This window comes from Capra hircus, chromosome 15 (genome assembly GCF_001704415.2).
Source record: "Capra hircus breed San Clemente chromosome 15, ASM170441v1, whole genome shotgun sequence".
Lineage (NCBI taxonomy): Eukaryota > Metazoa > Chordata > Mammalia > Artiodactyla > Bovidae > Capra > Capra hircus.
Window position 1 is genome coordinate 25,569,398 of NC_030822.1, and position 26,699 is coordinate 25,596,096.

At 38.9% G+C, this 26,699-nt stretch overlaps 1 protein-coding gene across 2 annotated transcripts in view; it reads left to right on the plus strand.

Annotated features, from left to right (window-relative positions):
* The window catches only part of SLC5A12 (solute carrier family 5 member 12), a 46,230-nt gene extending 25,748 nt beyond the window's left edge, over positions 1–20,482 (plus strand). The window contains exons 9-15 of one of the 2 annotated variants that reach the window (XM_005690018.3): positions 3,667–3,779; positions 8,836–8,903; positions 14,035–14,121; positions 16,021–16,187; positions 17,252–17,355; positions 17,552–17,679; positions 19,861–20,482. In XM_005690018.3, the coding sequence (XP_005690075.1) occupies positions 3,667–3,779; positions 8,836–8,903; positions 14,035–14,121; positions 16,021–16,187; positions 17,252–17,355; positions 17,552–17,679; positions 19,861–20,007 (814 nt within the window). In that variant the 3' untranslated portion in view covers positions 20,008–20,482. The remainder of the gene's footprint in view (positions 1–3,666; positions 3,780–8,835; positions 8,904–14,034; positions 14,122–16,020; positions 16,188–17,251; positions 17,356–17,551; positions 17,680–19,860) is intronic. The other variant, XR_001919212.1, reaches the window with a different exon arrangement.

Genomic DNA, 26,699 nt, shown 5'->3' on the forward strand with positions numbered 1-26,699 from the left:
TCTCTTTCTGTGAAATGCCAGTTCATGTTCCCTATTGCTTTGTTTTTCTTTTGAGTTTTCTTCCATATATATATATGGGAAAAGCTTGTTTATATATATCTCATTTTTTCTCATTTGGCTTATGTATATTTGCTTTATTAATATTTTTGAGTATATGGAGCTGCTCTATCATATTAATTAATTTTTATATTATGATTTCTAGGTTTATATCATTCTTATGAAGGCTTCTCCATTCTATGCTTACAAATAATCATCCAGATATCATTCTAGTATATTTATTGTCTTGTTAAATGTTAAAATTATTCAATCATCTAGATTATACATGGGGTATATAAAGCAAAGAAGTGGAGTTCCTGACTTATTTTTCTACTAAGATAGCAAGTTATCTCATTATTTTTAGTGAAAAGTCACCTTTTCATCAATGACTTGAAATGCTACTTTTATTACGTCCTACCTTCTTTGATATTTTTAAACTTTTCCTGGATTTTCTGTTATATTCCTTTGTTCTATTTGTGTACAGCTATGATGATACTAATAATTCTAATGACTAAGCTTTAAAGAATGATTTTGAATATGTTAGCATAGTATATAGTATTTATTCATTACTTTTATAAAATTTCCCTTGATATCAGTTTTTTTCTAATTATTTTCAGTCCATTCTATAGAAGTTGAATGTACTCAAGTCATAATATTTGCAAATACTTTTGAGTTCCTCTTTCCTAATAGCTACATGTCTATGTTCACTCTCATATCATCATGCTTTGAGAACAGTGATAAGAAAACTGAGGGATTATGGAAATCTTTGTTTTGTTATACACTCTAAAGGGAACTTCCCTGGTGGCTCAGATGGTAAAGTGTCTGCCTACAACGTGGAAGATCCAGGTTTGGTCCCTGGGTCGGGAAGATCCCCTGGAGAAGGAAATGGCAACCCACTCTAGTACTCTTGCCTGGAAAATCCCATGGATGGAGGAGCCTGATGTGCTACAGTCCAAGGGGTCACAAAGAGTCCGACATGACTGAGCTACTTCACTTTTTCTTTAAAGGGAATGGTTCCTGGATATTACCAGTAAATATGATACCAAGTTTTGGTTTGAATGATATTATTTATTTGCATTTAATATACTTATATAAAACTAATAAAATCATAAATAAGAACAATAATGCATATATTTATTCTACTTTTAGGAAATATTTTTATCAGGGAGATATATGGAATTGTGATTACTATTGACATTTTTGAAATGACTATTGTTTCTTTTCTAGCTTTTGACATATCAATATTAGTATGCTGATGTATTTCCAAAATAGCAATATCTCTGAATTCACATAATGATTTTAGCTTGCTTATGGTGTAATTTTAATTTAGTGTTCTGCTGAATTATTTTTGCTACTATACTTCATAGGATTTTGCATCAGCAGTACAAATGATGTTGTTCTGTGGTGTTAGTATTGGTATCTCAAGGAAACTAAGGAAGAAACAATGAACAGTAGAGGATCAATAATCAATAATAGGAATGACACATTAGCTTTCATTTGGTCCCTCCCTACAGAGCTTGATTTATTTATTCAATTTTCCTAAAGCTGACTCCATAATGGATCAATACAGTTGTCAACAGATTGATTCTCTCTTAAAAGAATGATTGATTCTTTTGATCTCAAATCCAAAAGTTCCAAGAAGGAGATGTACTGGACAGTACATATTATAGAGAGATTTCTTTTGCTATAAGGTTAAGGAGGATGTCAGGTTAGAGAATGGGGAAGACAAGGGAAGGGGTAGAATAAAGAGATGGTGGTTTAGTGATAGGAAAGAAAAAAAGATTTTCACCATCTTGTACCAGTTTTAGAATCTGAGAAACTGACATATGGATAATATATCTGATTGCAAAAGCAGTCCAGCAGAGGTTCTGCAAATCTGATCCTTCTGGGGAAATTTGGCTTTTTGTTGCCTCCCTCCCAGTGGATTCAAGGGTAGAAAATAAACTCTAAACCTTAAAGCTTTCAAATGATGGATTTTGAGCCATATATGTAGGGGGCATGGAAGCTTATTTTTTTTTGATCCTCTCCTTTCTTTATTTGACTTGTATGGAGCTGCAGATGGAAGAGGAATCTTCTAGGGGACATACACTGTGCCTTGATTCTCAGGAAAAGGAGAAAGCTAAGCTGAAGTACTTGGAATTTCAATTTTAAGAAATGGGTCACAGAAAGTTTCTACTAACTGTATCTGTCATTAGGGAAAGAACTTTTAAATTTTGCACTAGATGGACCTGGAACCATCCCAACTGAAGTAAACTACAGCTAATAAATTAATAATAATACTATTATCTTGCATTACAGAAAAAAGGCAAAGTTTGAATTTTCTTCCCTGCTATTGCCGTAGCTATAGCTTGTCTTCAAATGAGCATTGGAGGATAACAAAACAATTAGCTAATGGACAGCAATGGAAAATTTACAAACAGCCGGCCGGGCTTTGTTCATTTGCTTGTTTCTTTTCCAGAACTTTTGTTTGTGCTTGTGATTTTGCATAACATGAATTTAATAAATATATCTATCCTACTAGCTAAAATATTCCTGGTCTGGATGAGAAATTTAATAAGTTTTCATGCTGTTCTACAAAGGAAACTCCAATTTTTTGTTTTTTCTGTCCATTAAGCAAATTTTGGGCTGTAAGACTGAACTTGGTTTGGAAAGTCAGAGAGAGAATACCAGAGCTCTTATGTGCTTTTGATCTTTGCCTATTTCCTAGTATTTTCTTTGTCTTTTTCTCCCTTATTAATTACATGCTAGTTACACTGGTGCTTTCTGTTGTTGGATGAAACAAGTTTTCCATCTGCAGGCATTTACTTAAAATTTTCTCTTTGTTCTAAAACATCTTATTCTGAATTTGCAAGAGTACTTTTAGTACCTATCTTAACCACCACTGTCCATGGAATTCTCCAGGCAAGAGTTCTAGGGTGGGTTGCCATTCCCTTCTTTAGGGGATCTTCCAAACCTAGAGATCAAACCTGGGTCTCCCGCATTGCAGACACTTCACCATCTGAGCCACCGGGAAGCCCTTCCTTAGAGAAAAACCCTAACTTCATTTCAGTTTAGGTCTCTGCAAGATATGCTTTCTTAACTCTGTTATTTTTCTTCATAACAGTGAAGTCAGTTGAATAATTGATTGTTAAATATCTATGTCACAACTAAAATGTAAGCTCTACATCTTTCTGGTTCACCATTGTATGCCTAGTACTCAGAATGAACAGATGTATAAATGGTATGAATGAAAGAAAGAATGAATGATATATTGTAGTGATTCCTGAATTAGGATAGTCACTACTTCCTGCCTCAAGTTTATCCTACACACACACACACACACACACACACACACACACACAACCTCTCTGCTACTGCATGTTAGCTCATTTAAGGTCTAGGGAAATCAGTGGGAGTTAGAGAATGAAACCTTAGCTTCTTCACTGGAATTAGAGGAAGAAAGTGAAGCGCATTAAACACAGAAGCAGCTTTGGAGAGTGAGGCCCTGTAGTTCCCCTGGAGATCCAGAATAAGGACATATGTCTATCTGTTTTGTCTAGAGCCTTGCCTTGTCTATTTACCCTGGATGGCAGGGCAGGCTGGTCAGCTTTATTTAGTTTGGGCTATGTTCTCGCTTTTGTCTCCCTATAGCACCGTGGCTGCCAGCATCAATGCCTTAGCAACAGTGACCTTTGAGGATTTTGTCAAGAGCTGTTTTCCTCGTCTCTCTGACAAGCTGAGCACCTGGATCAGTAAAGGCTTATGTAGGTACAGCCGGTGGATCTTCTATTCCATATCATGAAATGTATATGTGGTACATGTCAAAATCCTGCACACTCTATTCAGTGCACAAGTGCACATGGAGATACAGGCGTAATTTCACATATAAATTCTTTTCTAAATTGGGGTATAGTTGCTTTACAATATTGTGTTAGTTTCTGTTGCACAACAAAGTGAATCACTATATGTAGACATATATCCTGTCCCTCTTGGACTTCCCATCCACCCCCAGCCCGTCATCCCACCCATTTAAGTCACCATAGAACACTGAGCTGAGCTCCCCGTGCTATACAGGAGGGTCCCACTAGCTATCTATTTTGCACATGGTAATGTATATACGGGCTTCCCAGGTGGCACAGTGGTGAAGTATCTGCCTGCAGGGAAAAAAGAGATGCAGTTTCATCCCTGGGTGAAGAAGATCCCCTAGCATAGGAAATGGTAACGCACTCCAGTGTTCTTGCCTGGAACATTCCATGGACAGAGGATCCTGATGGGCTACAGTCCATGGGGTTGCAAAGAGTCAGACAAGACTAAGTGACTGGACAACATATACATGTCGATCCCAGTCTCCCAATTCATCCCACCCTTCCGTTCTCACTCCCGCCGCTATGCAACCTTCTAAGACTGAACCAGGAGGAAATAGAAAATATAAACAGATAATCACAAGCAATAAAATTGAAACTGTGATTAAAAATCTTAAAATGTACAAAAGTCCACGACCAGATGACTTCACAGGTGAGTTCTATCATTCATTTAGAGAAGAGATAACACCCATCCTTCTCAAACTGTTTCCTAACAATCGTAGAGAAAGGAGTACTCCCAAGTTCTTTTTACGAGGCCAAGATCACCCTAATACCAAAATCAGACAATGATATCACAAAAAAAGTAAGTTGCAGACCAATAGAATTGATGAACATAGATGCTAAAATTCTCAATAAATGCTAGCAAACAGAATCACATATAAATTCTTACACTTCCAAAGATCCCAGGAAACCAGGAGGATGTCAAGAAAGAATGACTGGCTAGCTTAGCTTTCACCAATCTTATATTTGACATTCTCCTGTGTTCATCCTACAGTCTAGGTTCATCACATCAACACCTCTTGATCATGCCATATATCGATCCTATTTGTTCCTCCAAAGACAAAGACATTTAGCTCACTGTGGCCAGTCAGCTTGTCTAATAAAGTCAAATTGTTTTCTAAAGAATCCTTTATTACCAAACTCACGGTAGCCTTAACTCAAAAGATGATTGCTCTTTGTTTAATCATATAATCACATTTTATATTTATAATCACTGTAGCACTTATATTGAATTACAGTTTTACAAAGTTTACTTCTTTTTAAGTATAAACAAGTTTTACACCTACTTACTATAGGAAATGTAAGTAATTTGGGAAAGTATATGTGCTTTTAAAATAAAATTATGTACAATTTTGTTCCTGGTTATTATTTTTCCTAGTATGCTATACTGAGCATCTTCCTGTGCCATTTAATGTATTCTTTGAGAACATGATTTTGAGTGATTGCTTAATGTTTTACAGAATGACTCATTTTTACGCTATTAGTTTGAAGTTGGTTTTTTTTTTTTTGGTAACACTGTGATGAAATCCATATGCATAGTATTTTATTGTAGCTTTAATTTTTTTCCTTAGTCAGGAACTCCAGAAGAAAATTACCAGGTTGAATAAAATGCTATAGTTTTTTGTTTTCATTTGTTTTGTAAAGCACATATCTGGCCATTGGCACAACTCTTGTTTATTCCCAAAATTTTAATTGATTTTCTAGTAAGTATGGTTATTACCTTCAAATATTGATGGTTTTATGGTATTCTCATTCTTAAATGTTTCTCTAATCTGTGGTTTGTGTTCTCCATATTCTTCACTGTTTCTCTTATTTTCATAATATTTTCCTCTCCCTCTGTGTACTTGAAGGGCTCATATTTTTTCTCAATGTTATTGTAAGTCTTCCACAAAATAAATTTCTTAATAATAGTGATTTGAATTCTGCTATAGTATTTTGTTCCTCACATTTTACTATTAAAAATACAATCACACAGCAAAGTTTAAAGACATTTATTATGATCTCCTGTATATATACCACCAAGATTCTCCATTAATGCTTTATTGAACTTGATTTTTCACACATCCATCTAACTCTCTATCCATCTATTAATCCATCATATGTTTGATATATTTAAAAGTAAATCCAGACATCAGTACACTTCCCTCTAATTATTTTAGCATATTATTAACTAGAATTCAGTAATTGTTTAAAGTTTTTTAAGTGTAAAATCTATCCACAGTTTCATGGAGAAATGTTAAATAAGCATTTGCTGAGTTTTGAAAAATGCATACACCTGTGTGACTCAGCCACTAGGGATATAAATCATCACCATCACCCTCGAAAGTTCTCTCTTGGTTATTCAGGTCAATTCTTACTTCCACTTCCTTCCAGTGGCAGCCACTATGATATTTTTCATCATAGATTAGTTTTAACTCTTCTAGAATTTTAGGTAATTAGAATCACACAGTACACATTTGTTTTTGTAAGACTCCTTTCACTCAGCATAATATGTTTGAGATACATTCATATTGTTTTGTGTATCAGTATTTCATCTCTTTTTATGGCTGAGTAGTGTGACATTGTATAGGTACACTGCTGTTTGGTTTTTTTTTTTTTTTAACTTCTATTGGTGTACCCAGATTATTTCAGTCTGAAGTTCTTTTGATACAGCTGCTATGGATATTCTCACCCAAGTCTTTTGTGAACATGTTTTCTTTTCTCTTTCGTAAATACCAAGGAGTAGGAGTGCTTGGTCAACTACTATAGTTTTCAATTTCCTTGTAGTCCTTTCTTATCACACCTGGATTCATCCTCACCTGAACTATAGGTGCTTATCCTATCCTGCTGTTTTTTTCTTGCCATTTGTTTTCTCTTGACCTGCACTTTTCACTTCATTGAGTCCACACATTTTTGCATAGTATTGAAATTACCAGACAATTTCTAAGTACTTTTTATGGTTCTTAAGGTAAATTATTTCCAGAAAACACACTCTGTATTTGAGCTTTTAAGTTAATATATTCATTTCCTTCTTTGGCAACATTTTGGCATGGATCCTATCTTTCTTTTTTCTTTTCGCTTATGCTTGAACAAGAGATTGGTGCTGACCAATGTTTGCTAACTGGGTGATTGAATTGCCTTGATTTTTTTTTTTTACTATCTTGCATAATGAGTTACATGCAGCTAATAGCAGGTGGATAAGCATCACTTCTTATGCAATTTCCAATTTCTAGCAGATATTCAAGAACATGCTGGGTAGAAGTTTCTGCTATGCCCACAGTGTATTGTCTGATCCTCCAAGCTGTTGTAACACTGGGAAAATCCATAGGATTTGCTGAAACTGTGGTGCTTTCTCTCTCTTGCATATTTAGTGCTTTGTCTGTGGATCCATACACTCTAGGTCTCCGTGGAACACCACCAATTTTCCCTAAGCCCCTTGCCTTGAAAGTTGCTATTAATTGTGATTTGGTGGACGTATAAAGATCTGGGGGAGAGGGGGACTGAATCAATTCTCTAGTCAGCACAGAAAAGTAGAACCCTTGGATTGAGGGATGGTTTCCTAGAATCCCATTTGAAACAGATAACCATTGGCTCAGCAAGAAGATAATTAACAGTTGAGAAAATATATCTTTTAAATTTTTTTCAAGCAGGCAAAATTCTCCTTATTCATGAAGTTAGGGCAAACATTTATTTCTGATGTCTAATCTATCATCTTTAAAAATAATGGGAGCAATTTTATAATTTTAAAAGGTGTTTATTGGTCAAACTTGGTTTTATTGTTAATTTGTAGGTTTCCTCATTTTTCCATGTTTTATTGAGAAATTAGAAAATATAGCTTTAAAGTTGATACTCTGATTTCATCTTAAAAGTGAATTCCTGATAATAAATATTATGGATATCATATACCAAATCTGATATAATAATAACAAGCATATAGTACCTGCTATATAACAAGTACTCTTGGATAAATTAATTTAGATGTGATTCCTTCCTAGAATGTGAGATCTTTGGGGGAAGTGGTATTTATAGCATTGGCATTTGGTAAGTGTTTGACATACTCAGTGAAATTAATGGTGACATTGGGAACTGAGCCAAATATTTACCTGAGAGAGAATTTCAACTAAAATGAGAAAAATCATTTTCTCTATCTCTGTCACTGTGTCTCTGTCTATATCTATCTCCAACTCCTTGTCTCTCACCCTTTCTCATTTAGTCTATGGGTTTTAATGGGAATTGAATAGTTTTAAGGTAGTTTTTAAACAAAGATGTATGAAAACAATTGTTTTTTAAAATATGGCTTAGAAGAAGATATTACCTTTAAAAGATAACCAAGATATGCTGATTCATCCAGCAAGATCCTATGATGCTAGAGGCACACTGTGCAAGATGCTTCAGAGCATGGTACCCTGATGACCCTCATGGTGCTCCAACATAGCCATGTAAACAAAGAAATCCTTATGCAATATACTGAGGGCCATAAGGAGTTATGAATAAAGCATGAAAAGACCAGAAAAAATTTCCAGATTTGCAAAATCTGTGAGGTAAAGTGTTTAGATATTTAGCCATTTTAAAGATGAAAAACTACATGTATCCCAGAGAAGTTAGTAATTTCTTCAGCTGATTATAGGTAAGTGGTTGAAATGGACTTAGTTCTCACTAATTTAGTCTGGATTAGTCTGTAGACCAGTGATCTTTCTACATCTTCATGTTGATTCAACATGACAGTTTTCTTCTTAAATCCTGGAGAGAAGACTCCAGAAGGCTGGATTCCAGCTTATTCTGCCTGACAGAGGAGAGCATGTGTTGGGAGGAGAAAGTCTCATCGGTGCCCTTGTTGGGGCTTGTGATAGCTACCTGGGGTAGACAGTCCTTCCTGAGACCCCTTCCAATACGGCTTGCATGAGAGAAGACCCTGAGTAGGAGCTCAAGGAATCCCTCAAAGCAGGTTGGATGATAGTCCTGCATTTTCTTTCTTCAGGTCTCTTATTCGGTGTGATATGTACCTCCACAGCTGTGGCTGCATCCCTCATGGGTGGTGTCATACAGGTAATGACAGACCTGAGAACTTATTATTCTTAAATAAAACTAGGATAATCATATTAGTAAAATCAATCATTAAAATGGACATTTATAGAATGCTTATTATGGTCTAGCTGCAGTCTCAAATGTGTTACCTCATTTGATCCTCATCACTTCCCTAAGATGTAGTATGAATAATGTACTAATGTCACAGGTGAAGAAACTAAGAAGTAGGGAGGTGAAGAACTGTCCCAAATTCGTATAACTAAAGCATAATAGACCTTGGAAATGAGCCCACCTCTACCTATTAACAATGCTGAACTACCTCCCATATGTTCAACTCCCTGTTCAGCTTATGTCAGCACTAGAAAGTGCTGATAATCTGTTTCAACATTTGTTTTGTAGATGATACAGAAAAAAATGAAAACATCCTGCTCAAGTTCTCCAAGCTAGTTAGTGGTTAAACCATGTTTATGACCCAAGTCTTCTGAGCTCCCCCTTTTCCTTCCTCAAATTGCCCAGCTCACAAAACATCATCAGATAAGCAATCTTCATAGTCTACATCAACCATCTTAATCCTATCACATCTTTGTATAATTTGAACATCCTGTATATTTTCTTGGCATGGTTTAGGTTTTCAATACATGCTGCTTAAATGTAGAAATGAGTGAGAGTGAGTGAATAGTCATCACTGACTTTTATAGGATGTGTTTTAGTTTCCAGAGCAGTGGATCTTGCTTGATCTTTCCAATGACTCTTTACATAGGTTCCATTATTTCCTTTTTGAAGTACAGGAAACTTAGTTGGCTAGTTTAGTACAGCAACAACCATTTCATCCTCTGTCTTTATAAGAGAAGTTGTGGGACTGGAAAGGTCCTGTCCTCTGTGCCAAGTATGAGCCATATTTAATGACAGGTACTTGCTGATCTCTTTACAGCTTTTGAGGACTTTGATATCTCCCCCTCCACGCAGCAGAACTGACATGTTCATGAAGTTATCTTTAGTGATCTCAACAGCATTTTTTAAGGTTTGCATGCTTAGCCACTAAGTCATGTCTGACTCTTTGTGACCTTATGGACTATAGCCCTCCAGGCTCCTCTGTGCATGGGGATTCTTCAGGCAAGAATACTGGAGTGGGCTGCCATTTCCTTCTCCAGAGGATCTTCTTGACCCAGGGATCGAACCCAACTTCTCCTTTGTCTCCTTCAATGCAGACAGATTCCTTAGCCAGTGAACCATCGGGGAAACCTCTTTTTAAGGTTTATTTCCCCCCATTTCCAAGTTACCTCTGATGTTTTGTGCCCCTTTGTTTTCTCCCCATTTATCCGATCATTATTTACTCTTTTTTCTATTTTTTATTGTGGATAGTTGATTAACAATGTTGTTTTAAGGATGAATCACCATGTCCAATTTGGTGAGAATTTGAAAAAATAAATTGTATTCTTCCAGAGATATTTGCATGTTAAGCTTATTTGCCATTGAGGCATGAATGGCTCCAGAATAGATAAGGTCTCCTGCAACACTGGTGTAACACGTCAAGCTTACCATGAAGTGGGAGCTGTGAGGGATGCTTGTCCTTATTCAAATAAGTATGCTAGGCTTGCTTCCTTTCTTGATTGGTTAAAATGTGTGTCACAAAGTTCACACAGTTTAGGGGATGCCAGTGGGCAAGAAATGAACACACTGATGTGCTGTTTCCTAGGAGAGAGGTTTGTGTCTAAAATGCTCTCCTTGCTTCTCTGAAGACATCTGATTTGACAGGTGCAGAAAGACTAATATACCATTTAATTTTCCAATGCATTACCCTTTCAGAAAACTACAGCACATAGCAAAAGGCTCTGGGGAAACCTAGTAAGCTGTTTCACTTTAAATATGTGACCGAAGAATCATGTACAGGGAGAGAAGATAGGAGGAGGGGCAGGTAGCACCAGTCAGTTCAGTCAGTCAGTTCAGTCGCTCAGCCATGTCCAACTCTTCGCAGCACACCAGGCTTCCCTGTCCATCACCAACTCCTGGAGCTTACTCAAACTCATGTCCTTTGAGACAGTGATACCATCCAACCATTTCATTCTCTGTTTTCCCCTTCTCCTCCCGCTTTCAATCTTTCCCAGCATCAGGGTCTTTTCCAGTGAGTCAGTTCTTTGCAATAGGTGGCCAAAGTATTGGAGTTTCAGCTTCAGCATCAGTCCTTACAGTGTATATTCAGGACTGATCTCCTTTAGGATGGACTGGTTGGATCTCCTTGAAATACAAGGGACTCTCAAGAATCTTCTCCAACAACACAGTTCAAAAGCATCACTCCTTCAGCTCTCAGCTTTCTTTATAGTCCAACTCTTACATCCATACATGACTACTGGAAAAACCATAGCTTTGACTAGACAGACCTTCGTCAGCCATATCAGTAGAGTAACCAATGGAGATCTGGTAACTAACGATTTGTGGAGTTCTGTCTGGGAAAAGCCATTCTATCTATTATGTTGCTGTCTTAATGGCCATCAGCTACTGGGTTGGTCAAAAAGTTCATTCAGGATCTTCCAGAAAACTGGAATGTACTCTCTGGCCAACTCAATGGTTCTGCTAAGGGCTGCGGTGACCCCTGTTATTGTTGTTCAGTTGCTAAGTCATGTCTGACTGTTTGCAATGCCACGGACTGCAGCACTCCAGGCTTCCCATGCACACCACGGTCTCTAGACTTGTTTTTTTCCCCAATTTAAGAAAGTCATCTTTCTTTCTTTTGAAGTATAAAAAAAAAATACATTCTAGATTTCAAAACAGTCCAACTGTCAAATGACACACCTCAGGGATCAGAGAGCTCACCAACAGGGGAGGTAAGATGATAGTAAGATGATAATAATGGTGGATAATATTTTGGGAGTGATTATCATGTTCTCCAGAGTGCCCAGGTTCTATTTAGATTCTATTGGATTCCACATTGAATACTCTCAAACAGGCACACACACACACAAATCCTAGGAAACAGGTATTAGAAGCAGGTATTTTGATCCCCATTTGTCATCTGAGAAGGCTAGGACACCCTAGTCCTGAAACACATTTCTTTAGCTGCGATCCTCTCCTTGCAGCAGGGGCTTAAATGAGATTTGGCCATTGGGGGTAAGGCCTATTAAATGAGCTCTGTCTTCCTTCAATTAAACATACTTAATGACAAAAAGAAAGACAAGAAATTGAAGTTTGGTTTTGTATATTACAGAAATATGTATTTTTAAAATCCAGAAACTCTTTGATTTATTTCTCTTTTATCACAAGAAGACTTCCCCCTTACCCAGGGCATAATAGCTAAGGACTTTGTAAGAGATTGTTCATTATTTTTCTCCTATGGGGGAAATAAACATTTTCCTAATTTATTGATTCTCCCATATAATAGCTAGTAAGTTAGCTTCCAAATTCAGCAACCACAGAAACTAGAAATTAATACTATCAATCAGCAGAGAAAATGTGAAGACTATTAAGTACTGACTTTGGGGAAGAGTATCTACTGTAATTTTATCTATCTCCATCTTGTCAAAGATCTATCTGTGGCATTGATTTCTCTAAAAATTATCCTGGAAAAGCAATCATAACAGTGCATTGTAGCTCATTTTTCTGGACAAAAGAATTTATATTATAGCTGGAGTGGACTTGAAGTCCCCTTGGTCCTACTTCTATTTTTTTTTTTTTAAAGAAAGAAGACTCTCTGAAGTGAAATAAATCTGAATTAATAACTGAAGTTTCACCAGATCATATTTACATGTGGCAGAGTCAAAATGAGAATCTAAATATTCTTTTAGTAATGAACTATTTCAAATAACTTTTTCCCCTTAAGCAGAAAAAAGGAGACCATGATGGTTTTCCATGCTTTTGTCTTTTTTTTAGGTGGGACTTGCTTTTAGAAGAGAAAATATGGGTTTTAGAGCCAAGCAAAACTGACTTCAGATTTTTAAATCTCACCTCTACAACATTCTAACTGAGAGTATACCTTGAATATGTTTTCTTTCAGTCCAAATTTCTCATCTGTAAAATCCAGTTAGTGCTATCAACTAAGCAGGGTAATTGTGGGGATGAAATGAGATCATTTGTTTATAGTGCCAATTCATCTCTATTATCTGACACATAAGACATGGAGCTGGTGCCTGACAAACAGAAAAGATGTATAAACTGTTTAGAACATTCTCATCACAGCCCCTTGATCTAAGAGCCCTGCAGTTGTATGGATAGAACTAGGGTTGCACTGCAGAGTAGCTTTGTGTGTGTGTGCGTGTGTGTGTCTGTGTGTGTGCATGCACGCACATACTTAAGTCATGCTTCCTTCCAGGATTATCAGTGCCTGCGTATGTTCAAGACTTTCGAAAAGCTATGGCACAAGACTATACAGATTGATAGAAAACTAGTTTAATTAAAACCCATTTCCAATTCACTGGGTTCAATAACTTAAAGGCTAAGAGAGATGGAAATGCATTTGCCAAACTCCCTCTATATCCAAAAGAGATGGAGCCGTAACAATGGGATATAGGATATGGAGTATCCAATGGCCTCCCCACCATGTTCCAAATTAGTGCTGCAACATCCTTGAGGTATTCTGGTGAGATAGCAAGAGGGGGTTAATAATTATTGTCAAAATAAAGAGTTGTTCAAACTAGATTAAAACAACTGGATCAACTGCATAAGATATGCAACCAAGTTATAGATGTATTTATTAAATACATTGTTTAAAAATCTTTCTTTTTAAAAATTGTGTTACAATTCCCTTACCATACTGTGTTAGTTTCTGCTGTACAATGAAGCAAGTCAGTCATATGTATACATACATCCCCTCCCACTTGGACCTCTCTCCCACCCCCCTACAAAAGCTTTTTGACAAGATAGAAAATATAAACAAATCAGTAATTTCCAGCTTGCGGGAAAACTTATTCTACTAAATCCAAATTGTCTGTGTTCACACATACACACACAAGTATGTTTATAGATATTTTTGGTTTTTTACATAATGCTTATCAATGAGCCCAGAAGGGAGAAATTATTTTGAGAAAGCATATGATTAATAAGTGACAAGGTCAGGACTAGGACTGTATTTCATCACATGTCCAAGAAAGGGAGTTGGTAATGGGTGGGCCACAGATTCAGGGGACTATAGTTTGTTGATCTGATCTGCTTTGCTCCACAGGCTGCCCTCAGCATCCACGGCATGTGTGGGGGGCCAATGCTGGGCTTGTTCTCTCTGGGAATCTTGTTCCCTTTTGTGAACTGGAAGGTAAGTCTGCACACTTCCCCTCTGCACACTTCCAGCTGAGACCAGGCCCAGCCACTCTCTCTTCTCTCAGTCCTCCTTGGAAAGGCCATTTGTCTTTGCTAGAAAAAAATGAGGTCTTCTTTCCATAGTAGATCTAAATAGAGCCCTAGCCCTCCAATCTCTGAATCTGTGAGTCTGTATTAAGAGCAGAAAACAAAGTAAGAGCCTGTCGTGAAATATCATATGTTATGGCATCAATGCGAACTCTTTAGGGTTTAAGTTGTCTTCTCTAAATTGAGAGCCCACAAAATGAAATATAAAACAGATACTAAGATCAGAAATAGTTTAGTTAAAACCCAACTTTGAAAACTTTAAAAGTGTAAATTTTGTTTTCTATATTTAGTTACCCCAAATTATAAGTAACTTAATTAAGCTAATTAACTAATTGAAGAAGGAGAGAGGAGACCAGCCTGCATAATAGCTGAGTATTCTTGGTTTTGACGAAGATACAAATACTAGATACCATACAAGCTAATGTGTGTGTGTGAGTGCTAAGTCACTTCAGTCGTGTCCAACTCTTTGTGACATTATGAACTCTAGCCCACCAGGCTCCTATGTCTGTGGGATTCTCCAGGAAAGAATACCGGAGTGGGTTTCCATGCCCTCCTCCAGGGAATCTTCCCAACCCAGGGATCAAACCCACATCTCTTATGTCTCCTGCATTTGCAGGCAGGTTTTTCTTTACCACCTGGCACCACTGGGGAAGCCTCAGTACAAGCTAATGGTATGTCCTTAAGTAAATATTGGTTGGATGACTGTGTAGTAAAAATAAATCAAAAGGATCACTTATTTGGAAATATAATACAATGCTCAGTTATTGCAAATACTTTTCTGATCATTAATTTATGGCATCTGGTGGTGCTAGTGGTAAAGAATCCACCTGCCAACGCAGGAGACTCAAGAGATGTGCATTCTATCTATGGGTCTGGAAGATCACTGGAGGAGGTAAAGGCAACTCACCCCAGTATTCTTGCCAGGAAGATACTATGGACAGAGGAGCCTGTTAGGCTACAGTTCACAGCGTTGCAGTCAGACATGACTGAGCAAACTTGTGCAGTGTAGCCCAAGGGCCCTAGCAGTCAAGTCACATTCCTTGCTTTAGTTCCCCCAAACAATAACAAACAGAACATTCTGGTGCTGTAACTAAAGAGACATTTTCATGAATAAATAGAGAAACTGACAAGTTGTTTTCTATCACAGAGAAAGCTCAGCTATCTGGCACAGACCAGCAAGATTCAGTTTTAGTTTTTGGTGGTCCTGATCCCTGCTGGGTTATTCTGTTTCCTTGGAAGGAGGAGTGAGTGACTTACTGACTTTTAACTTTTGATCAAGAAGTATGGCCCTTAAGTGACACGGCTAACATTTACACTCAAACCCAAAACTCCAAACCTGGGAGTCCAAGGACCGTGACCAGCATCACCTGGGAAGAGATATAGGGATAAAAATTTCTGTATCACAGCCTACAGTGGATGTCAGGGGAAAATGACCCTAGTGTCTCCATTATCTGAGGTTTTCCTGTATTTCTGAAACTCTTCTTCTGGGAACTGAGGTTCAACAAGTACTTTTCAGTGATAGGAGGGAGAAGCCAAAAGGAGAAGAATAAATCCTGCTAAAATTTACGTAAAATGACCACAATAAAATCTTCCAATGTCTTCATCTAAGGAACAATGTGTTCCTAAATAAAGCTCGTTTTGGGAGTTTGAAGGCAGGCAGTGTGCTGTTTTGAGCACAAGTGGCCAGGATTGGGGGGTAGAAAGCCAGAATCTCTAAGACATAAGGCTTTTCATCTCATTATTCTTTCAATGCCTTTGATCTTTCAATGGTCAGATCTCTCATTAACTTTTGCTTTTCTTTATCAAGGGTGCCCTAGCAGGCCTTCTGACTGGAATCTTCTTGTCATTTTGGGTGGCCATCGGGGCCTTCATTTACCCTGCACCAGCCTCTAAGACATGGCCTTTGCCTTTGTCGACTGACCAGTGTGGCCTATCAAACATGACGGAATCGGTGCCTCCAGTGCTGTCCAGCAGGTATTCTCACCTTGAAGATGGTGTCAGGTCCCAGAGAGACGGTCACCAAGTTAGAGAAAGGTGCATACTTCATGCTAAGTCTGAGGAGGCCATCTTGCTCTCTTAAGAGAGAGTTCATTGTTCTGGACGGTACCCAGCAATAAAGAGTGTCCCAGGTTTCTGTAAATATGCATTCCCCTGGACCCCGGTGCCCAACAGTATGCATTCCTCTGCATCCTGGTGCCCAAGGATGAACTTGGCAAGAGCGTTAATTGGAAGGCTCAGTTCTCAGGTCCACTACGCTGTTTCTTCCTTCCTGCCTGTTCTTATTCTATATTTTTTCTTGGAATACTTAATTCTGGCTCTAACAACCTTTTTTTTTTTTTTTTTTTTGCTTGAATAACAGCTAAGTATTTTTTAAAAACAAGCTGTGGCATCATCTCACATATCAGCCTGGGTTTAACACTCTTTCTGAATATTTTCCAAATCCTTTGTTGCTCTTCTATCAAGGTGTGCTGGTCTAGTTTATGATTGTGAACTATTATATGTAGACTTTGTGGCTTACTTATCTTTAATCTCCAGTGTCTGTCACAATTTCTGGCACTAAATCCGGGCTTAGTAAATGTCTGAAATGGAAGGCATGGTCCTTATTGCAATTGTGGGGTAGTAGTAGGACTTGTAATTCAGGGATGGACTGAGTTGAGTGGAATATAAAACACAACCACTCTACAGTCAGTTAGTTTAAAAAAATGATCAAATGGCAAAAAGATAAGCTTTGGGGTTTTGAGAGATTGTTGTTTAGTTGCTCAGTCATGTCTGACTGTTTGTGACCCCATAGACTGTAGCCTGCCAGAATACTCTGTCCTCGGGATTTCCCAGGCAAGAATACTGGCGTGGGTTGCCATTTCCTCCTCCAGGGGATCTTCCCAATCAGGGATCATACCTGGGTCCCCTGCATTGGCTCTTCATCACTGAGCCACCAGGGAAGACCATTTTAAGAAATGCCGAGCCCGCAGACATCCTCTTAGTCACTGTGAATCATGACTTCACACTCAGAACTGAGGATGTGCTGCTGTTCTTCACAGACCCGCCATCGCTGAGACCTGGTATGCCCTCTCCTACCTACACTACAGCACCGTGGGCTGCCTGGGATGCATAGCTGCTGGAGTAATCATCAGCTTCCTAACAGGCCAGTTACATGCATTCCTCTTCTTGGGGCCGAGGAAGACATGGGCTAGTCTTATGCATTGCCAAATGAGGTACCCATCTTACAGGCATGATTTGGGGTTCACCACAAAAAGAGTGACCTAGTTCTCAAATGGACAATCCTTAAAGGAACTCTTGGAAGCGTGCAACACCTAATCCATTTTTGCTTTCATTACTAGGTCGCCAAAAGGGCAAGGATATTCCACCACTGCTAATTAGACCAGTCTGCAATTTATTTTGCTTTTGGTCTAAGAAATACAAAACACTGTGCTGGTGTGGAGTTCAGCATGACAGTGGAACAGAGCAGGTAAGCTGATGTTTGAGCTTCTGAACAATGTGAATTGGCTCAAAAGGATTCTGTTTCTGCCCATTTAAACCATCTGCAAGGCTGGGAGTTGGGAGGGTAGCTGGTGGATATGAGAATCTGAAAGAATCTGGGTTTCCACTTCAGTTACTTCAGCTAAATTCCCTGGTAGCTCAGCTGGTAAAGAATCCACCTGCAATGCAGGAGAGGAGACCCCAGATTGATTCCTGGGTTGGTAAGATCCTGGGGAAATCCTTGGAGAAGGGGATAGGCTACCCACTCCAGTATTCTTAGGCTTCCCTGGTAGCTCAGCTGAATCTGCCTGCAATGTGAGAGATGCGGGTTCGATTCCTGGGTTGGGAAGATCCCCTGGAGAAGGGAACAACTACACACTCCAGTATTCTGGCCTGGAGAATTTCATGGACTAGTCCATGGGGTTGCAAAGAGTAGGACATGACTGAGCAACTTTCACACTTTTGGAACTTCAGCTTTTACCTGAGAACAAAGGGGAGACCATGGAGTGTGATCTGGACACGAACATGTCTGGTATGTCACAGAGTGTAAATATAAAGTAAGATTTATTGGTGGAACTTCTCAGAGAAGCAGCAGGATACATACTGACTCCCAGCTCTCCTCTTATCCTTCCAAGGATCGTGTTTAGGCCACACAGGGTGAGGGAAATTGTCCCAGTGCTATTAAGGTCTAGAGACACTGACCGAGCATGATTAAGGTCACATCAGCCCATGACCACCATAACAGCCTGACGTCAGACCAGATTGGACTTACTGACTTGATAGAGGAAGCGGGGCTGGGACACCCCAGGGGAGCCAGGGAGTGCTACCCTCAACAAAAGGGTAAGGCTGGTGTTTCTGCTGTAGGATTCTAAGAGGGGGTCTAAGTAAGGGAGAAGGGACTGGAGATAAAGCCATCTGTGGCAGCTTTGGTGGAAGAGCAGTAACCACTCAGAGTTACTGTGGCATCTGATAATGTCAGGACCTTGACAGAAGCAATGTTTCCTGTTGGGCTTGCAACTGGTTTTATCCATGTCTGTCTTCTCAGTCAGATAACAGGCAGGAATTTTTTTCCGTTAAAGTGAGGGCTTATTATCTTTCTTTCAAGCCCAGATATTTCACTCTTTCAGTACTCTAGGAGAGGACTCTTTGCCCTATCACAGGTCTTAAGTTGTCATTTGTTTCCCCTCTACCCAAAGTCCATAATAGCATGTATGTGAAGTAAAGCTGAGTTTCATAGTTTTTGCTAAGGAGAGCACCTTCTTGACAGGGGCTCAGAATGGGAAGGCAGTCTATTTGCTGACAAGGCTGCTGGCTAAGCAGTGTATTGTTTGGATAAATGAGTTTGAGGAAGTTCTAGAAAAAAAAAAAAAAAGAATAATGTTATTTACTGCTTTACAGACTTATCTTCCTGGGCACAAATTTCCTGAGATAAATGGGAAATCTTGCTGATGCAGGCAGCTTCTGTTCCCAAGGCTGAGTCTAGAGTGGGAGGGGACACTTAGTTGTCACTACTGGGCTCCTTGGCCAAGAAATAACACTGAGCAGCCTTCTGCCGAGTTCGCATACAGGGCCCCTGTTGTGACCAGAAGACTTGCTGTTCATGGAAAGGAAGAGAGTGACCACCTTCTGAGACACAAGCTTGTCTCTCCTCAGGAAGTAATACTACCGCCTCACAGGCTATTGAGCTAGAGACATAAATGTCTTCATGCTATGCACTGATGCATTGTGCAATGCAATTACTGGCTCAGTTGTATCTGACTCTTTGTGACTCCATGGACTGTAGCCCATCAGGATCCTCTGTCCATGGGATTTTCTAAGCAAGAATACTGGAATGGGTAGCTATTCCCTTCTCCAAGGGATCTTCCCAACCTAGGGATCGAACCTGGGTATCCTGCATTGCAGGCAGACTCTTTACTGTCTGGGCCACCAGCTCACTAAACTGCTCTGTTTTTATTATTATGATTATTATCATCATTAGAAATGGCACCTACATGGATTGAGGCATCAAAGCTACCAATTAGGAAGTGCCCTGGGTCAGAGTTATTTGTGCTGCTTTCATATTTGTCTTTCTTTTCTTTTTAAAAAGGGGAGGTATAAGCAAGATTCCCTCAGTTTGATTTGGGATACATTAAGACTGTCCCACTAATATGTGTCTTTCTATTTTCCTCAGGAAAACCTTGAGAATGGCAGTACCTGGAAACAAGGGGCTGAATCTGTCTTACAAAACGGCCTCAAGCAAGAAAGCCTGGTTCCAGGCTATGATCCCAAGGACAAAAGCTATGACAACATGGCTTTAGAGAAGATTACCCATTTCTAAGGCAACACACACACACGATACACAGATACACACAGTCCACATACTTCTTCCCTAATGTTTAGTGGGCTTCCCTGGTGGCTCAGACAGTAAAGAATCCACCTGCAATGTGGGAGACCTGGGTTCAATCCCTGGGTTTGGAAAGTTTCCCTGGAGGAGGGCATGGAAACCCACTCCAGTATTCCTGCCTAGAGAATCCTCATGGACAGAGGAGCCTGGTGGGCTATAGTCCATGGGGTCAGACACAACTGAGCGACTAAGCACATTGGTTAGTAGACTTTGTAGTTGCCACTACTAGAAGACAAGGTTGTCTAATGTGTATTTATATTATTTATGACCACAAATAATATGAATGTTCCCCAGAATATTCTGAAGATTATTCTTTGGAAGATTCCACTTTCAGGTGAGAAAAAATAGACAAGCCTTAAGCTCCCCAGCAACTTTCTTTTTTAATAAATTTGGGCTTGACTTCATCAGAGTGCAAGAATCAATCTCTTTGCTTTGTATTATATAAGATTCCAGGAACTTTGTTGGTTGGCTGGGTATTTTTTTGCGGGGGGGAGTTATTTTTTTAGCCATCAAATATCCTGGAGTTTGAGCTTCCCTGGTAGCTCAGCTGGTAAAGAATCTGTCTGCAATGCAGGAGACCCCAGTTCGATTCCTGGGTCAGGAAGATGCCCTGGAGAAGGGATAGGCTACCCACTCCAGTACTCTTGGGCTTCCCTAGTGGCTCAGCTGGTAAAGAATCTGCCTGCAATGTAGGAGACCTGGGTTCAATCCCTGGGTTGGGAAGATCTTCTGGAGAAGGAAACAGCTATCCACTCCAGTCTTCTTGCCTGGAGAATCCCCATGGACAGAGGAGCCTGGGGGTGCTGCAGTCCATGGGGTCTCAAAGAGTCGGACAAGACTGAGCAACTAAGCACACACAGCACTTACATGTTGGAGTCTGCAGGAGGAGAGATGCATATTAAATGCTTCCCTGACACTGCACATCAAACAAGGGAATGACGTCCACCCCCACCCCCATACCTTACACATATGCAGACATGTCGCATGCCTTTGCCCTTCAGGGGCAGTGGGAACACAACTGCTCTTAGTCCTTCCCCCAATCCACCCACACACCTTTAAGTCCTCGTCATTCTTGCTATTACAGCTGTCCTGACCAAGCCTTCAAATTAATTTTGCTCAACACGAGGAGAGACTGGTGTATCTGGTAAATGGGAACAATTATAACGAGATACTCTGCTCCCTTTATGTTCTTAGTGTAGCAGGTCTTCTCTTCTACCTCCTTACAGTGAAACATGCACTCTGTGCTCAATAGGAAGTCTGCAGTCTTTTTTTTTCCATGCATGCATGACCGCTCATTTGTTCAGTTGTGTCTGACTCTTTGTGACCCTATGGACCACAGCCAGCCAGGCTTCTCTTTCCATGGAAGTTTTCAGGCAAGAATACTGGAGTGGATTGCCATTTCCAACTGCAGGGGATCTTTCTGACCCTGTCTCTGTTGTCTCCTGTATTCCAGCATCTCCTGCATTCACAGGCGGATTCTTTACTACTGAGCTGGGTAAAGAGCAAAGGCCCCAGAAGGAAGCTGTTAGGACAATATTGTGCAAAAGAAACTTACAGATAGCTTACCAACCCACAGTGGATTTCAAGAGATGCTAAGTGCCTTGCCCACGGGATTCCTACTTTGTTCCTTCAGCTCATATCTGCAAGCTCACTGTGATCCATCGGGTTAAGGAGATGGAAGTAAAGACCCTAGAAGTTGAATTCTAAAATAATTGTTAAAGTTCTGGAGTGAGAGGAGACTATAGATCAAAAAGTGAATTAACAAATGGAGAGTCAATCAAAGCTTTTTGGAAGAAGCAAAGAAAGCAAATCCTTAAAGGGTTAAAAAGAACCAGTGCCATAGGTCTAGATCAAGGAAAGATAATAGAAAACAAACTGATGTCTGTTAGGTGCATTAGGTCAGGGGCCAGGTATTTATTTTGGTGGCCAGGTAAGATGAAGGCCTAGAACAAGTATGTCAGCAAAATAAGGAGAAATGGTTCAAATAAGTAAGGATAAGGAGTCCAGAGGCTGGGTTGTGTCAATGTTACCCAAGAGGAGAAAACTTCAAAAGAAGCAGGAGATGGGGGGAAATTATGTAAATAGTGTTTATTAATAGGGAGATAAACTAGAAAGAAGGGAAAAGAATCAATAGAGGAATTTAAAATATAGCTGGAGTTTATGTCATAGTCCATTGCTTGCCTTCTCTTCTCCAGTTTCAAACAGGAGGGGAAATAATGAGAGAGGAAGAGAAAATTGGGCTATGGTATACAAGAGAGATGAGAAAAATACATTTTGAAGAGAGGAGGAAAGAAGGGAAAGGAAATACATTGGAGAAAATAATATGAAAATGAGAAGAAAAAGAATTACTAAAAACATTTTTGAAGTACAGCATGTTAATGAAGGTATTGATCTGAGGATTTACAAATTGAAAATTGCAACTATTTTCCAAGTGAGTTAGTGGTTAAAACATTCGTATCAATTAGAACTTGAAAAAATACATTAGGTGAATGTTGAAATCTGGGCCAAATCCCATTGGCTCAGTTAATGGGACAGAGAAGGAAAAAAAATCTGAGGATAAGAATTAGATTAACAGTAGCTCTATCTATAAAGAGATATCCCTGGTGGCTCAGAGGTAAAGAACCCACCTGCCAATTCAGGAGTCATAGGAGATGTGAGTTCTATCCCTGGGTGGGGAAGATCCCCTGGAGGAGGAAATGGCAACCCACTCCAGTATTCTTGCCTAGAAAATTCCATGGACAAAAGAGTTTGGCAGGCTACAGTGCATGGGGTCCCAAAAAGTTAGACACAACTGAGCATGCATGCTATAAATATATATATATATATATATATATATAGTAGCTATATATATGAACTTCAGAACTTCACTTGGAATTCTGCAAAACTAAAAGGTACCCTATATTTTTCCATTTTACTCATATATTCTCTTACAAAGTTTACTCACAAATTCTCCTACAGATATTTCACTAGCTTACTACTTTCCCAGAAAGTTTTTGGATCCTTTTTCTTTTTCAGTCACTAATTCTTTCACCTGGAGTGTTACCAAAACATAAAATGACTTACTTGCACATTGAAAATAATATTTATCATAAAAATATCTCTGTCTACTCTCATGTGATTGAACCTATGGCATTTTGAGGTCACATTTCAAGAAATTTTAGGTCAATATAGGGATCACACCTAATTCTTCCCAAAAGAGCAGGTGAAAAATCCAAAAGCAGATGGGGATCCACAGGAAAGCCATCTTCCACAGGACACAGAAACCACATGTGCTGTGCAGTGAAGCAGACAGGCACTACAAGGGCAAGGTAAACAGATTTGCCTGGTTACTCATAGCACACCTCTCCTGCCTCACTCCTCCCTAAGGAATGTCAGGTCAGAGTTGCGTCAAGGCCGCTGGTGCAGTATAAAGTCTGCCCAGGGCTATAAAAATGGGTTACACTTGTGGTTGGTTTTGCCACAGAATGAACAGGGTATTTGCAATAAGGGGGCAATGAGTGATGAGCTCCGGCTGCTGCTGCTGCTAAGTCGCTTCAGTCGTGTCTGACTCTGTACGATCCCATAGACGGTGGCCTACCAGGCTCCTCCATCCATGGGATTTTCCAGGCAAGAGTACTGGAGTGGGGTGCCATTGCCTTCTCCTGATGAGCTCCTAGGATGGCCTAAAATGTGCCAAATTTGATTCCAGTCTCTTATCTATTAAACATACCCACAGATATTGGTAAAAATGGAACAGAATGTCCTCAATGCTTCTTTCACTCATTTGGAATGATTTGTTTTGATGACTGACATTTTCTTTGTCACCAATTGGAGCAAGGAGCACAGCTTCTTGATTGAGGTGAGGGATTGGAGTCAAAGGGCTTCAGGTATAAATGTAAGTTCCAACAAAAATTATCTTGGTAATCTTGGGCAAGACTTTCTGACCTTTATTTACAAATTAAAAGGAGCAAAACTGTCCCTACTTAATAGAATTGTTGCGAGGATTTACAGAGGTAAATCATTTGAAGTAGTTAGCACAGTGACTGAACTGTGTGTAACAGTCAATGCCTGTTAGTCTGCAGTGCATGAAGCAAATGGTACCCATTCCAGTATTCCTTTTAAATTAAATTGGTTTACTGTTTCCCTTTAGGATTTTCAAGACACATAATGCTGAGTTCAATTGAAATATGATCTTCCAGAGAGTAATTTTTCTAAAGGTCCTAAATTCTTAGAAACAGAAAAAAAATACTGTTCTAAAGATGGACAAGTTTTTTATTGAAAAGTATAATATTCATATCTATGATTTAAGTAATACATTTATAAGTATAAACTTTGATAAGTAAACAGCATTTCAACCCAAGTTTGCCACTCAATGCACAGTTAATAGCAAGTGTAGTTGTCTAATCAAAGCAACAGTTAGAACTGGACATGGAACAGAGTGATTCCAAATAGGAAAAGGAGTACGTCAAGACCGTATATTGTCACCCTGCTTATTTAACTTATATGCAGAGTACAACATGAGAAATGCTGGGCTGGAGGAAGCACAAGCTAGAATCAAGATTGCCAGGAGAAATAGCAATAAGCTCAGATATGCAGATGACACCACCTTTATGGCAGAAAGTGAAGAACTAAAGAGCCTCTTGATGAAAGTGAAAGAGGAGAGTGAAAAAGTTGGCTTAAAGCTCAACATTCAGAAAACTAAGATCATGGCATCAGTCCCATCACTTCATGGCAAATAGATGGGAAAACAGTGAAAACAGTGGCTGACTTTATTTTTTGGGGCTCCAAAATCACTGCAGATGGTGATTGCAGCCATGAAATTAAAAGACACTTCTCCTTGGAAGGAAAGTTATAACCAACCTAAACAGCATATTAAAAAGCAGAGACATTACTTTGCCAACAAAGGTCCATCTAGTCAAGGCTATGGTTTTTCTAGTGTTCATGTATGGATGTGAGAGTTGAAGTATACAGAAAGCTGAGCACAGAAGAATTGATGCTTTTGAACTGTGGTGTTGGAGAAGACTCTTGAGAGTCCCTTGGACTGCAAGGAGATCCAACCAGTCCATCCTAAAGGAGATCGGTCCTGGGTGTTCATTGGAAGGACTGACGTTGAAGCTGAAACTCCAATACTTTGGCCATCTGACACGACAAGCTGACTCATTGGAAAAGACCCTGATGCTGGGAAAGAGTGAAGGCAGGAAGAGAAGGGAACAACAGAGGATGAGGTTGTTGAATGGCATCACCAACTCAATGGTGATGTGTGGACTCTGGGGGTTGGTGATGGGCACGGAGACCTGGCGTGCTGTGGTTCATGGGGTCGCAAAGAGTTGGACACAACTGAGTGACTGAACTGAACTGAACTGAACTGAACTGAACTGAAACAACAGTGGAAAGGGGGGAGGGGACTTTTCCTTTTGTTTAATTCAAATAAATTTTCTTTAGTATAAATTTCATTATTTTGTGATTTTATGGTGTTATACCATTTATTTCTAAAATAAAAAGAAATAAACCACAGATTAGGGGGCTTGCAACCAGTATTTCAAAGATAGTATTATTGAAATGTTTTTATGGTAATTTCAGTCTTAATCAAGCATTATTACCAAGATCAGATCAGTAAATTAAAAAAAAGGAGTCTCCCTTTAATTGTTCTTTTAGAAATAAGTTGCTTTAAAATTAGTAATAGACATTTTAGCTCTTTCTATGTACATTCAAATATTAAAAAATCTAATGTGCTCAGTCCCAGTTTTGTAACGACTAGGTTTCCTGTAGAGTTAACCTCTTTTATCCAGTATTCATAACCTTGAAGTAAAATTTATTTTCAAACAAATTGTAATTGATATTACAAATGATATATATTAAAATGATATAAAACTTTAAATTAAGCAAGAATAACTAGTAATCAATTGTAATCACCTAGTGGTTATTTTTATTTGCAATTCTTAGAAAGAGTTAATGACATTATTTTCTCCTCCATTCCAATCTTTTGACCCATCTAATTTAGATTTGCAAACGCTTATATGAGTAACAAACACTCATAAGCCCAATTTTCTTTTGTTGTACCTTTGGTGTTTGAAATATCAAGTTATCTTCACAAGACAGACATAAGGTTATAAATATTTGGCTACCTAATACAAAATCACCCTCACATGGGATGTCAGGATATCAGTACCCTTTCTTATTGGACTCTAATGACAAATTAGAAAAATAATCCTATTCTATAATGGAAACTGTTGGTTAATAATAATGCTTCTGTACATCAACAGGAAATTTAAGATGATGTTTTTGTATTTCCAAAAGTGTACACAGATTTTTCACAGAGCCTTGGAATACCACTCAATTTAATGCCATATTTGTATAACTAGTTAATTTTAAGGGAAAAAAATGCCTATAGAATAAGAATAGATATACATAATGAAAATACATAATTATTTTAATTATATCTTCTAAAAACAAGTGCAGATTGAAGTGCATTCAAACTTCCAGATGTTCAAGCTGGTTTTAGAAAAGGCAGAGGAACCAGAGATCAAATTGCCAACATCCGCTGGATCATGTAAAAAGCAAGAGAGTTCCAGAAAAACATCTATTTCTGCTTTATTGACTATGCCAAAGCCTTTGACTGTGTGGGTCACAATAAACTGTGGAAAATT